The sequence below is a fragment of the Oncorhynchus kisutch genome, linkage group LG19, assembly GCF_002021735.2.
Source record: "Oncorhynchus kisutch isolate 150728-3 linkage group LG19, Okis_V2, whole genome shotgun sequence".
Taxonomy (NCBI): domain Eukaryota; kingdom Metazoa; phylum Chordata; class Actinopteri; order Salmoniformes; family Salmonidae; genus Oncorhynchus; species Oncorhynchus kisutch.
In genome coordinates, this window is record NC_034192.2 from 33,106,682 (window position 1) to 33,121,111 (window position 14,430).

General features: G+C 43.9%; 1 protein-coding gene across 6 annotated transcripts in view; it reads right to left on the reverse strand.

Annotated features, from left to right (window-relative positions):
- Window positions 1–1,447: 1,447 nt before the first annotated feature.
- The window catches only part of LOC109864709 (nuclear factor NF-kappa-B p105 subunit), a 35,395-nt gene continuing 22,412 nt past the window's right edge, over window positions 1,448–14,430 (reverse strand). For 3 of the 6 annotated variants that reach the window (XM_020452592.2, XM_031797148.1, XM_031797149.1), the window contains exons 7-24: window positions 12,935–13,098; window positions 12,636–12,794; window positions 9,875–9,979; window positions 8,074–8,165; window positions 7,843–7,981; window positions 7,518–7,661; window positions 7,207–7,305; window positions 7,010–7,129; window positions 6,676–6,817; window positions 6,341–6,455; window positions 6,035–6,236; window positions 5,780–5,949; window positions 4,403–4,505; window positions 4,130–4,263; window positions 3,797–3,866; window positions 3,503–3,669; window positions 3,077–3,215; window positions 1,448–2,935 (exon numbers count right to left, since the gene is read on the reverse strand). In XM_020452592.2, coding sequence (XP_020308181.1) covers window positions 2,856–2,935; window positions 3,077–3,215; window positions 3,503–3,669; window positions 3,797–3,866; window positions 4,130–4,263; window positions 4,403–4,505; window positions 5,780–5,949; window positions 6,035–6,236; window positions 6,341–6,455; window positions 6,676–6,817; window positions 7,010–7,129; window positions 7,207–7,305; window positions 7,518–7,661; window positions 7,843–7,981; window positions 8,074–8,165; window positions 9,875–9,979; window positions 12,636–12,794; window positions 12,935–13,098 — 2,344 coding nt within the window. In that variant the 3' untranslated portion in view covers window positions 1,448–2,855. Of the gene's footprint in view, window positions 2,936–3,076; window positions 3,216–3,502; window positions 3,670–3,796; window positions 3,867–4,129; window positions 4,264–4,402; window positions 4,506–5,779; window positions 5,950–6,034; window positions 6,237–6,340; window positions 6,456–6,675; window positions 6,818–6,958; window positions 7,130–7,206; window positions 7,306–7,517; window positions 7,662–7,842; window positions 7,982–8,073; window positions 8,166–9,874; window positions 9,980–12,635; window positions 12,795–12,934; window positions 13,099–14,430 lie in introns of all 6 variants that reach the window. The other 3 variants (XM_020452588.2, XM_020452589.2, XM_020452591.2) reach the window with 1 other exon arrangement.

Here is a 14,430-nt window from a genome sequence, read left to right on the forward strand (position 1 = left end):
AATCAATGCTTGGAGTTTGTCAGAATTTGTTGGTTTTTCTTTGTCCACCTGCCTCTTGAGGATTGACCACAAATTCTCAATGGGATTAAGGTCTGGGGAGTTTCCTGGCCCTGGACCCAAAATATTGATGTTTTGTTTCCCCAAGCCACTTAGTTATCACTTTTGCCTTATGGCAAGGTGCTCCATAATGCTGGAAAAGGTATTGTTCATCACCAAACTGTTCCTGGATGGTTGTGAGAAGTTGCTCTCTTGTACAATCCCTGTACCTTTTGCAGAATATCAGTCTGTCCCTGCTGTTTTCTTCTGGAGAGAAGTGGCTTCTTTGCTGCCCTTCTTGACACCAGGCTATCCTCCAAAAGTCTTTGCCTCACTGTGCGTGCAGATGCAGTCACACCTGCCTGCTGCCATTCCTGAGCAAGCTCTGTACTGGTGGTGCCCAGATCCCGCAGCTGAATCAACTTTAGGAGACGGTCCTGGCACTTGCTGGACTTTCTTGGGCGCCCTGAAGCCTTTTTCACAACAATTGAACCTGCTCTCTTTGAAGTATTTGATGATCCGATAAATGGTTGATTTAGGTGCAATATCCTTGCCCGTGAAGCCCTTTTTGTGCCAAACAACGATGACGGCACATGTTTCCTTGCATGTAACCATGGTTGACAGAGGAAGAACAACGATTCCAAGCACCACCCTCCTTTTGAAGCTTCCAGTCTGTTATTCAAACTCAATCAGCATGACAGAGCCTTGTCCTTGTCAACACTCACACTTGTGTTAACGAGAGAATCACTGACATGTAAGCTGGTCTTTTTGTGGCAGGGCTAAAATGCAGTGGAAATGTTTTTTTGGGGGGGGGAATACAGTTCTTTTGCATGGCAGAGGGACTTTGCAATTTATTTGATCACTCTTCATAACATTCTGTAGTATATGCAAATTGCCATCACACAAACTGAGGCAGCAGACTGAATTAATATTTGTGTCATTCTCAAAACTTTTGGCCACGACTGTATAGTTTTTTTTTCTTTCTCTATAAATAGCCTCAATGTCTTACGTTTGTTTTCTTGGAAAGCTTTGAATGCTACTATGATGCAATATTAGTACTTGTTGCATATTCAACTTGTCTAAAAAGCCCCATCAACTGATTTGAGCCAGGCTGTGGATTAACTGCATTGTTTGAATGGAATGTTGGAAGTGAATATGAAAAATGTATGGTATCATTCCTCAAACTGTGGCTAGCTATCAGAACATAGTGGAGATAAGATATGCATTTTAAGAGTTTATCACAGCACTGGCTGACCTTTAGACTGTCATAAGATTAATGTCCATTCTAGTATTCTAATTCTATGGTCAAATACTTGCCATCTTCCCCCAACTTGTTGTGCAAGTGCGTGAATATGTACGGGCCTTTGTCCACCACTAAGAAGCTGCTAGAATATGGGGAAAAGACATTCCACACAATTAACAATTTTATTAAAAAAGTATTACAATAGAACCCATTAAAAAGCAAACCTTTGACTATACAAAAGTTTCACAGGGTACAGGTATAAATATTGAAGCTCCACACAAAGTGAAGCGGTGCTTGCCTATTAAACCTTTGGTTTAGGATTGATCTCAAAATGCCAGTGTTGTCAGGAAAATGTTGAAACAAATCTTTCAATGTCCATCTGATGTCGATAAAATAAAGAGGGTTTATGAACACCAAATGACTCACTGAATACTTAATTTCAAAATGGGAAAGAACAATGAAGAAAATAAAGCACCACTCATTCTCCAACATGTCTTCACCGTGGTCTTGAAGCAGAACTTGATAACCTGACTATGAACGTGTGATAAAACAATTCAAACTTAACCAAGTGCATTGATAACAAAAGTAAATATTACTATAAACAAATGGCTTTCAAAAGTGAGTTTAGACCCTACTTCATACAGACGTCAAGGGGTACGATGAAAAGCTTGTCTACACAGGAATGAACTCAAGGCTATTCAAAAGTGGTTTCTGTACTGTAGTCAAGGCTGAGGATTGTGTTTTAACAGGCTTCATGATTATTACAATAACCCATTATTATACGTACAAATCACTGGTAGCACCACTTCCATAGGAAATGTAATTAGACTTTGTTGTACATGATACAAGAGCATGTATTAGTGGTTGCTTGGTTTCAATACAAACCACTCAACAGTAACCATTCTATCCATGTGATATTTCCACAGCTACGGGGTCACTTTATGAGTGGGGGATATATAACGGGCCATCTATCCTTTTGGCAACTACTGCTGTATATAGAGGCAATTTTCATTTAATATCATTTATCAGACACTTTTTTCCAAAGTGGCTTACGCCTTGTAAATCAGGGGGTGTTGGAACTTATTTCTCTCGGGCTTTGCCAAGGTCCAGAGTGCCACACTCAAAATTTATTATTTGAATCGGCTGCATTTTTGACCGCCATGCTCCAAATGAACTGTAGTGTGGGGAGAACATTTCTGATCATATCATTTTGAATCTAATAATCTCTTAAAATTACAAATGATTAAAATAGTTTTTTCCACATTTATACCAAGCCTCTGAGTTTTCCCCTGAATAAAACACATTCATGATGTTAATTCAAACAAGATTCAAATAGATTACATTCAGGTTTCCTGAAATGTCATTATGCAAACATAACATGCATACTATGTTTACGTATACAAAGCCACTTTCAAAACATTAAAAGTAAGGATATTTAGCATGATGTGTGAGGAGACGAGCTTGCTAGAGTGTCCCTTTCAGAGAGAAATTGTCTGTAGCCTGCTTATAGGAAGTAGAAGCCTCATGAAATCCTGACAAGGTCAGGGCCCTGATGTGTGATTAACCAATCTGGCAGTCACGCTGTGGAGAGCTCCACCCCACTGTCACACACGCCACTGTCCTCCTGTCCGTCCAGCTTCAGATCCTGGACACGTCCTGAGAGACAAGTGGGGGAGGGGGTTAAGGGCAGGTGACATATGCCAGATGATTCTATTTAAATCTTATAAGGTATGCTAGTATATATATATATATATCAGCTAGTAGCTGAGCTACTGGCTGAGTCCTTTTTGAGCTTACCTAAGAGCTCTGTGGTGCTTCGGGGAGCTAGAGGAGCCTGCTCCGTTTCACACAGTGCCACCTGCAGTACTGTCAACGCGGTGGAGTTCTCCACCATCCTGAGTCCCTCCAAAAGGTCCATGACCATTCCCCCAGATACCTACAGACAGGGGCATAGAAGTGTTACTTATCGACCAACGTTTCAATGAGTTTCAATGAGAACATATGAATTCATTTTCTGTGCTGACTTGAATTCAAGGTGGGAGAAATCTGAGCAAAAAAATAAGCTATCAATGTGAAATGTATAATCTTACAATGCCTATGTTTCCCCCTCATGTCTTTGTCTGAATGTAGATTAATGTGTCCTGGCACAACACCAGAGAAAAGGAGGAGTAAGTTTCCAGAGAAACATCAGCTTTCTTAGGTTGGGATAGTGTGTGTGTGTACCTCGTAGCTGTCCAGCAGTGTGCTGGCGGGGGAGGGGCTGAGTCTGAAGGCGCTGTTGAGGATGCCCAGCCCCAGCGTGTTCGCCAGGCTCTCCCAGCTCCCCCCCTGGCACTCAAGGGCCTGGCATAATGCCCGCTTTGTGTCTGAGCCCAGGCTCCGCATGTCGCCTACAGAAACATGACACCGTTAGCTGTACTCCACAGTGGACAAGAACCAAGATGAGACAGCAGTATATCCCTATGGCTTAGAGATTACAATGAAGGGGGTTGTTTAAACTGAAGTGCAGGAGCCAACCTTGAGGGGGGATGAAGACTGGGATGGTGGACTCTGGCTTGTACTCTTTGCCATTCAGAATTTCCAACACCTAGAAGTACAAGGAAGAGAGAGGATATTTAGCGAACATTCAAATAGATAAAAAGGAAATGTTCTTTCAGCTCGTGAATTCACGTCAGTAGTTTCGTCGTCATAAAATGACATGCATGTTATCTTTAGAGTAAACATGTAAAGGTGTGAGAAAGGACTGTAGCAATATTAGTCAGTTGAGTGAGATACGTGCAAGACGATAGCAGAACATGGAGGAAAATGACTTCCAGAAAACACATCAAAGTGTGTGCATGTGAAACCCACCTCAGGAGTGGCAGCCATGTTAAGAGGAGTCATCCCTGGGATGTAGCCTTCATCCTGCTCCTCTTCCTCATCCACACAGCAGTCATCCTCTCTGAAGAACAGGGGCTCGAAGTTTTCTTTGTGAGGATTGGCACCTAGACATGAAAAGATTGATCAAGTCATGTCTGCCTTTGAGCTAGGACTATATTACCAAAGAGCAGTTACAGAGAAAACAAAGACATCAAACTAAGCCATTTTCACAAAAGGGGACAGGTTGAAGAAACTCAGTCATACCTGCAGCCATGAGGAGAGCGGTCAGTTTGACAGAGCCCCGGCCTGCTGCTATGTGGAGAGGGCTGGAGCCGTTGTAGGTGCAGCAGTCCACATCAGCATTCCCCTGCGGAGGGAGAGAACACTGTCAACACACATCTTACACCCAGTGGCGACCCGTCATTCTGACATGAGAAGTGCCCATCCATGAAGGCTCAAGGTCATTGGCCACAGATAAAATGACGTCAAATCATGTTATATGTACAGTGGCTCTGATTGGACTGATCATGTCAACATCATACTTTCAAGAGCTTAGCTAGCAGTCATCATCATGAATCAAGTCGACAATCTACTGGCAAATCCTTTTCAATCCTTGTCACGTGATGATAAATAATGAAGAGAAATTCTAGATAGAACGTATCGGTGCTCATCGGCCATTGCACATAAACATTACACAACAAGTTGGAAATCGCAAATTCAACAGTGAGTGGTTTGGAAGGTGAGTCCAAATATGTATTGTATGCTGCTGCATAAATGATGTAATATGCCAGTGAGATATGTATACTGTACCTAAGAAAGTAATCATCTATACCTCCATGTGGCTCACGCTAATCATTTGGTCCCTTTTCCCCTCTTAATTAGCCTATAGCCCGTTTTAGAGAAATGTAATCATCGAATATTTTAAGAGCTTTCGTTGCTTATATGCTCCCGTTATCTATACTATGGTTCTGACTTGGTGTACAGGGAGAATACTGTAAGAACGGCTCATGTCCTGAATTCTGTTGCTGTACATTTCTAAAGTGCTGAACAAATAGTTATATCGACTACTTGCTCATTAATGTCTTAATCGAAATTAAGGCTTGCCTCTTATCCGCTCGTCATTCCCTTATGCCATAGTTACATCTCAATTGTCAGTAGAAACTACATTCGTTTAAACAAGTCAGCCATATAACCTATGTTTTTTTTTAAAGCCAGTAAATGAGGCCGAATGAACTGTTTCGCTGCCAGACAAGGCTCCGCTGACAACCAGGTGTAGCAGTGGTAAGGTGTCAGGACAGCTTTATGTAGGCCCTAACAGTTTGTGGGAACCGTTTGACACCGTTATAGCGCAATTAATGTATTTTTTAGTGTAGTGGCTTTGCTGGCATGCGTAATTATTATTTTTACATTTAGTTTGCCCCACCAAGATGTGCATGCTAAAATCGCCACTGCTTACACCCATCCACCGTCACAAGGAAAGGGCTACTTGAGATGTGCTAGTTTGTTACGTTCTAGTTTCACCTTACTAATTACACTCTAGCTCTCCCTTCCAGGTATTGACCAGGCCCAACTCTGCTTAGCCTCAAGATGCCAGCCATTAGAAAGATGCAGGGTGGTAGGCAAGGCTTCTACGGTACATACCTCCAGTAGCAGGCAGCCTGCCAGGGAGACGTTGTCCAGCTCAGTGGCCAAGTGGAGTGCCGTGCGGCCGCAGCTCCTCTCCTGGCCCTCCACATTGCCCCCGCTCACCAAGAGGTCCCTGAGGGAACATAGGCTATTGGCCAGCACAGCCAGGTGGAGGGAGCAAAATCCTGGAGGACAAAAGCACTGTCATGCTCTAGTTGACTCTTCACTTTCTACTATGCATGTGTCTGTGTGTATAGGAGTGTGTTGTACCTGCTGTGTTGGGGAGGTCCACTAGTTCCACCACCTCTCTGTGTCTTAGTAGAAATCCTACCATCCCTCCCTCCTTCTGCTGAGTGGCCAGGTGTAGAGCTGTGTTTCCGTGACGATCAGACAGAGTGACATCAGCCCCAGCCAATACGAGGGCCTCGGCCGCCTCCTTCTGCTGGGTTATCACCGCTAGGTGCAAAGGAGTCTGGGATAGAGGGATACAAATATAGGATATTACTGCCTGCTCTGTCACAGACGGACTAAGATCACCACAGAAACACAAGGCTTGTCAGTGTACGTGTTTGTTACCTGGTAGAGGTCATTCCTCATGTTGAGGACCTCCTCTCCAGGCAGGGCAGAGAGCACCTGGGCTAGACTCCTGACTGCGTCTGTCTGGCTGTGGATCACCCCTAGATGGAGACCACTGGAGAAACAGAGGACAAGTCCAGATTGGCATGTGCTACTGGAGAAACTATGCCATATCAGGGTTATATTTCCCATTGGCATCAATGCAAAGCTGAATGCTGATGGACACAAGATGGAAGCAAATCAATGCAGTTAAAAAAGTTAGACAAATGCAGTGAAAGTCAGAGTTATGTTTATGTTATGATTAGGTCTGAAGTGATAGGTTGGGGGGGACGTACGTGTCGCCGTTCTCGTCCTGAGCCGTCATTAGGTGGCGCTGTGGAGCCAGCAGGTAGCGGACGTCTCCAGTGACGGCGTAATGGAAGAGGGCTTCAGCCTGCCTCTCAGCCACATCCACCAGCCTAGCCTCCAGCATGCATTCTGGACACAAAACCACTGTCATTAACTACCCTGGCCTCCAACACAAACACACAGTCCTACACTGACAAGTACAGTAGTCTGTTTCCTTGTCCAGTGGCCCACTCTGGCTAATCACTATACTAATTTCCCTGTTGGGCACACCGCCAGTCCTGTCCCCTGGTCGTAGCTCCACACCAGCCCCTCTCTCCTCACTTGTCTCCCCAGCAGAGGCATCCTCCTCCGACTGGGCTCGGTCCGCCACCACTGCCCCAGAGGACGGGTCATCGCCCATGTCGCAGTCATCACCGCTGTCCTCCGCTCTGCCCTGTGTAGCTGTGTCGAGGGAACATGGTTGAGCTTCATTCCTATCCTGAACTTAAATGGAATTGCAGACAGACAAACACGCTCACCATGTTTAATGCCCGCCCCGCCACCACTCATGCCAGGGGAAAAGCCAGCGCTATAGCCGGTGCCGTAGTTATTGTAGGTGGAATAGGCCTGGAAGTAACCTAAAAGATAAAACAAAGTTGTTCTTTTTAAGTGGTTTCACATTTCCTTTGAGCCTAAATAGACAGTAAAGCTTTTGAACTTGTACTTCGTCTCGTGTGAAGAACTTTGAGAAATTTCCCATTTGAAGTTTACATGGCTTGTCTCGTTCACCTTAAAATCACATTCCTTCTGTGTAAAAATAACGACTCATCAGAAAAATTTTTGGGTGTACCTCCTCCCCCTGAGCCGGGTCCTCCCCCTGTAGCGGAGCCTCCTCCCCCTGGTCCCCGGTACATGCCCCCTGCTCCACCTTGGCCGCTGTAGTCCTGGAAATTAGGCAGGGTCTTCTGTCTTTTCCTCTGCACCTCTTCCTTATCTGAGGAAGAAGACCAGGGGCAAGATGAGCAGATTGACATGACAGTTGACAGAATAGTGGGTTATGTCCAATTTGAACCCCATGGCATAAGAATGGCACAAACTATAGTGGGTTGGGATAGAGACCAGCATGCACAGAGGGTCTCCAGGACCAGGTCTGGGGGTGTTTCAGACCGGCTCACCTATGATCTGTGGGTGGTAGGTGAAAGGCTTGGGCTCGCTCGTCTCGTTGTCCGATTTACGCTTCAGCTGCACAAACACTGAGGTGGGCTTCTGGAGGTTCAGGTCTCTGTATTTGGGGGTCTTGAAAACAATGGCAAACTGTGGAAGGGAGTGGAGATTTTACCAGTGGTTAGGTTATAGTACTGTTACAGGGGAGGACATATAAACAGACTTTATTGTGTGTCACTGACCTGTCGATGGACATCAGTGGGGGAGAAGTCCCCAAAGGCCTCCCATGTCAGCCCTGTCTCGTCATCCTCATAGAAACGCACCTGGATGTCATCTGTAATGACAGGGGAAAAGGTACACTGTCACAACCCCACTTTCAAACTAGGAGTTTGAAAAAACAAACTAGTTTGCGCATATAGCCTTCAGGGGTTGATGAGAATCTTTCACTTGTCATCGTTCATGGAACCACAAGGAAACGTCAATATCTTTCCAAGATAACAAGGAAGTGGTGCCACCCACTACTGACCGTCCCACAACTACCGTAGTATTGGAATGTTTTAGCTGCACCGTACATGTCCTTGACAAGAAAACTCAAGTCCTGGGAGAGCTGCTGGGTGTGCAGACCTTTGCTCCAACCCAACACTAATATTTCAAAGAATCGACTAAAATCGTGATCTTCAGTATGTTTTGTCTGAATGAAGTGTCTTAGAACTGGGCTGAAACAAAAGCCTGAAGGGCTGGAGTAGTATACCACTGATTGACTCTGCAAAGCATGATACAGCGAGTGGACACTCTTACTGACAGTTGTGGCTGCTTTGCGTGGTGTATTGTTGACTCTACTTACTTGCCCTTTGTGCTGTTGTCTGTGCCCAACAATGTTTGTACCCTGTTTTGTGCTGCTACCATGTGCTGCTGCCATGTTGTGCTGCTACCATGCTGTGTTATCATGTGTTGCTGCTATGCTATGTTGTCGTCTTAGGACTCTCTTTATGTCGTGTTGTCTCTCTTGTCATGATGTGTGTTTTGTCCTATATTTTGAATCCCATCCCGGTCCCCACAGGAGGCCTTTTGCCTTTTGGTAGGCTGTCATTGTAAATAATTTGTTCTTAACTGATTTGCCATGTTAAATAAAAAGGTAGAAATAGACTCGAGATGAGGCCCTTTGTTTGGAGGTCAAACAGCAGAGCACAAAAAAAGACGAACTGAGGTCTACGTGTTTCCTCCAGCATCTTCACACGGTCCTTTGCTGTTGTTCTGGGATTGATTTGCACTTTTCGCACCAAAGTAAGTTAATCTCTAGGAGACAGAACGCGTCACCTTCCTGAGCGGTATGACGGCTGTGTGGTCCCATGGTGTTTATACTTGCGTACTATTGTTTGTACAGATGAACGTGGTACCTCAGGCTTTTGGAAATTGCTCCCAAGGATGAACCAGACTTGTGGAGGTCTACATCTTTTTTTCTGAGGTCTTGGCTGATTTCTTTTGATTTTCCCATGATGTCAAGCAAAAAGGCACTGAGTTTGAAGGTAGGCCTTGAAATACATCCACAGGTACACCTCCAATTGACTCAAATTATGTCAATAGCCTATCAGAAGCTTCTAAAGCCATGACATCATTTTCTGGAATTTTCCAAGCTGTTTAAAGGCATAATCAATTTAGTGTATGTAAACTTCTGACCCACTGGAATTGTGATACAGTGAATTATAAGAGAAATAATCTGTCTGTAAACAATTGTTGGAAAAATTACTTGTGTCATGCACAAAGTAGATGTCCTAACCGACTTGCCAAAACTACGTGTTGACTACGTGTTGCTTCAGACTACGTGTTGACTACATGTTGCTTCAGACTACGTGTTGCTTCAGACTACGTGTTGCTTCAGACTACGTGTTGACTACGTGTTGCTTCAGACTACGTGTTGACTACGTGTTGCTTCAGACTACGTGTTGACTACGTGTTGCTTCAGACTACGTTATCTTCATGATAACGGTGATAAATCACACTCGGGATCATAGATGACAAATCCATTCCAGTCACATACTGTACCTTTCTGGACCTTGTCACAGAGCAGGTAGACCTCTTCTCCTCCTGTCACACAGCCAGCTGTGCGGTCCATCCGCACAATCTTCAGGTTGGATGCATTAGGAGCTTCTACAAACAGAATAAGGGAACTCAGATCTTCTGTTTAGTGCAGGCAGAATACCGTTACTTCTCATTTATTGACAGCTAATAGGTACAGTTCCTTCAGAAAGTATTCAAACACCTTAACATTTTGTTTTATGACAGGCTGAATTCAAAATGGTTTAAAAAAATAATAATCTCACTCATCTACACACAATACACCATTACGACAAAGTGAAAACATGTTTTTATATATATTTTTTGAAATGTTTGTTTTCACACCCGAGTCAATACTTTGTAAAAGTACCTTTTGCAGCGATTACAGCTGTGAGTCTCTAACAGCTTTCCACACCTGGATTGTGCAACATTTACCCATTACTATTTTCAAAATTCTCTAAATTGGTTGTTGATCATTGATAGAAAACCATTTTCAGGTCTTGCCATAGATTTTCAAGCAGATTTTAGTCAAAACTGTAACTCGGACACTCAGGAACATGTCTTCTTGGTAAACAACTCCAGTGTACATTTGGCCTTGTGTTTAAGGCTATTGTCCTGCTGAAGGGTGAATTAATCTGTCAGTGTATGGTGGAAAGCAGACTGAACCAGGTTTTCCTCTAGGATTTTGCCTGTGCTTAGCGTCACTCCGTTTATTTTTTTTATCCTAAAAAAACTTCCCAGTCCTTAACGTTTAAAAGCATACCCATAACATGATGCAGCCACCACTATGCTTGAAAATATGGAGAGTGGTACTCAGTAATGTGTTGTATTGGATTTGCCCCAAACATAACACTTTGTATTCAGAACAAAAAGTTAATTGCTTTTCCACATTTTTGCAGTATTACTATAGAGCCTTGTTGCAAACAGAATGAATATAATTATTCTGTACAGGCTTCCTTCTTTTAACTCTGTCAATTAGGTTAGTATTGTGGAGTAACTACAATGTTGTTGCTCCAGCCTCCATTTTCTCCTACCACAGCCATTAAACTCTAACTGTTTTAAAGTCACCATTGGCCTCATGGTGAAGTCCCGGAGCAGTTTTCTTCCTCTCCAGCAACTGAGTTAGGAAGGACGCCTGTATCTTTGTAGTGATTGGGTGTATTGATATAAGTGTAGTTAATAACTTCCCCATGCTCAAAGGGATATATATATATATTTTTTTTAATTGTGTGTGAATTTTACCCCCCTTTTCTCCCCAATTTCGTGGCTTCAAATTGTTAGTAGCTACTATCTTGTCTCATCGCTACAACTCCCGTACGGGCTCGGGAGAGACGAAGGTCGAAAGTCATGCGTCCTCCGATACACAACCCAACCAAGCCGCACTGCTTCTTAACACAGCGCGCATCCAACCCGGAAGCCAGCCGCACCAATGTGTCGGAGGAAACACCGTGCACCTGGCAACCTTGGATAGCGTGCACTGCGCCCGGCCCGCCACAGGAGTCGCTGGAGCGCGATGAGACAAGGATATCCCTACCGGCCAAACCCTCCCTAACCCGGACGACGCTAGGCCAATTGTACGTCGCCCCACGGACCTCCCGGTCGCGGCCGGTTGCGACAGAGCCTGGGCGCGAACCCAGAATCTCTGCCCTTTAACCACTGCGCCACCCGGGAGGCCCTCAAAGGGATATTTAATGTCAGCTTTAAAATATTTTTTTTTGAAGTACCCATCTGCCAATTCTCTGCGAGGCATTGGAAAACCTCCCTGGTCTTTTTGGTTGAATCTGTGTTTGAAATTCTGTGTTTGAAATTCAGTTGAGGGACCTTAAATATAAATTGTATGTGTGGGGTACATAGAGGAGGCAGTCATTCAAAAATCATGTTAAACACTATTATTGCACAGAGTGGATCCATGCAAATGTTTACTCCTGAACTTATTTAGGTTTGCCATATCAAAGGGGTATAATACTTATTGACTCAAGACATTTCAGCTTTTCATATTCACATTCATATTGGATTCCTTGTAAATCCTTGAAATTGCCCATTGTTATCAAACTGGAACCACTATTTTATTTATTTCTCTATAAAAATATTTTCTAATTTTAAAAAACCACAGAGACATCAAATGTGAAAAAAAAAGACTTGACACAAACTGTGTGGATGCTTTCACACAGTAAAGGGCAGGCATCAAAATGAAATTGAAGGCCTAGTTTCAGCCTGCGAGAGGAAGCCGAGTAAGAAACGTGACGTAGCGGAAGAACAGAGCTAGGAAAATGCAACCAGTGCACACTGATGTGGTTTTTACTTCAATACATCTTAAACTCAGTGACTAATTACATGAATTCAGTATTGAGAGGCACAAGAATGGTTCTATTCATTTGTTCAAACAGTAGTTCCTTCCTGAGCTTCATTAAGCTGAGGCACTACTGGGTACTATGTAGCCTAATATGGTGTGTGTCTATGGTGAGGTGGGGGACCTTTGTCATAGATGGACTTCGTGAAGTGTAATGGAACATCCTTCACTGATAATGTAAAGAAGAAACAAAATGGTGGAGCACAGACAGTTCTTATTGGGTCATGGCTAAAGACTGTTTCAGCTAGATAGCTAGAACCGTTGTCTTGTTGGGGTCACAGCACACTGGGAAACACAGCACTAATGGCCATAAATCATGCATTGATGGCAACGGGCACATTTTCACAAGAACTGTAGTTGATTTGGAGCTTAGTGACGAGGTGGCTGTTAGTGACTTACTGCTGTCGAAAATTGGGTCTGATATGACGGGGTCCAGTCTACGGGAGAAGCCCCCGTCACTATCTGGGAGGAAGGCTGTGAACATGAGGCGCACCACGCTTAGGTCCATCTCTTTAGCCTGCTTGGTTGCTGCACTGCAGATCATGCTTCTCTGGTGATCTGAAGGCAGACACACACACGAAGGTTGAGTGTGAAGTTGGCGATGCGTATATATTCATATATATATGCAAAACAACAAATATTCTTAGTGCTCTGCAGAAATACATTATTTCAATCAAATTGTCTTAAAGGTGACTGACCAGTGAGCTCCCGGGGGATGCGAACCTCTCCCTGGATGGCGTCTATCTCGGGGTGGATGACAATGCCACAGTTGTAGCCCACCCTGTAGGCCTCAGTCATGCGGTCCTCCAGTGTCTTAATCACATTCTTCTTGGTCACATGGAGGATGCCCAGGTTGGGGAAACTGTCACAAGGAATGTCTGATTTACATGTGGTACATTTTTAAGAATTACTGCAAGATATAACACCTTAAGGTCAATTCAAGTTAGATGGGGAAACCCTAAGTCAGAAATCACATCATTACATATGATCTCAAAGGAAGGATCCATAATGGTCCTATAGGATGTCCAGACATTTCTGCAATGTTGTCAATAAGCAAACAGTTAAAGGTGTTAAACATACTAATTTACCGGTAAGCTAACTGGTTCTGTCGGTGGTGTGTGTTAGGGCTGTGAAGATCATGGAATTTTGGTTAATGGTTTGCAAAATTAAGTTAGGTAAATCTTCTGTCCTCAAGTGGGTCAATCCATCACGTGCAGTGGTCATGCCTCTGGGTTATGTACATAGACCTAACGTTTGCTAGCCTATTTGATCTCAAGTTCGTTTTTTATAACATTGATAATTCACTTTTGCTTATACAGTGCATTCGGAAATATTCAGACCCCTTGACTTTTTCCACATTTTATTACGTTACAGTCTTATTCTCAAATGGATTGTTCCCTCAATCTACACACAATATCCCCTAATGACAAAACAAAAACAAGTTTTTAGAAATGTTCGTACTTTTTTTTTTTTTTACAAAAAAAACAAATATGACATTTACAAGTATTCAGACCCATTACTCAGTACATTGTTGAAGCACCTTTGGCAGGGATTACAGCCTCGAGTCTTCTTGGGTATGACACTACAAGCTTGGCACACCTGTATTTGGGGAGTTTATACCATTCTTCTCTGCAGATCATCTCAAGCTCTGTCAGGTTGGATGGGGAACGTCGCTGAACAACTATTTTCAGGTCTCTCCAGAGATGTTCGATTGGGTTCAAGTCCGGGCTTTGGCTGGGCCACTCGAGGACATTCAGAGACTTGTCCCGAAGCCACTCCTGCGTTGTCTTGGCTGTGTGATATGGGTCGTTGTCCTGTTGGAAGGTGAACCTTCGCCCCAGTCTGAGGTCCTGAGCACTCTGGAGCAGGTTTTCATCAAGGATCTCTCTGTACCTTTCTCCCTTCATCGTTCCCTCGATCCTGACTAGTCTCCCAGTCCCTGCCTCTGAAAAACATTCTCACAGCATGATGCTGTCACCACCATGCTTCACTGTAGGGATGGTGCCAGGTTTCCTCCAGATATGATGTTTGGCATTCAGGCCAAACAAATCAATCTTGGTTTCATCAGACCAGAGGATCTTGTTTCTCATGGTCAGAGTCCTTTAGGTGCCTTTTGGCAAACTCCAAGTGGGCTGTCATGTAACTTTTTCCTGGGGAATGGCTTCTGTTTGGCCATTCTACCATAAAGGCCTGA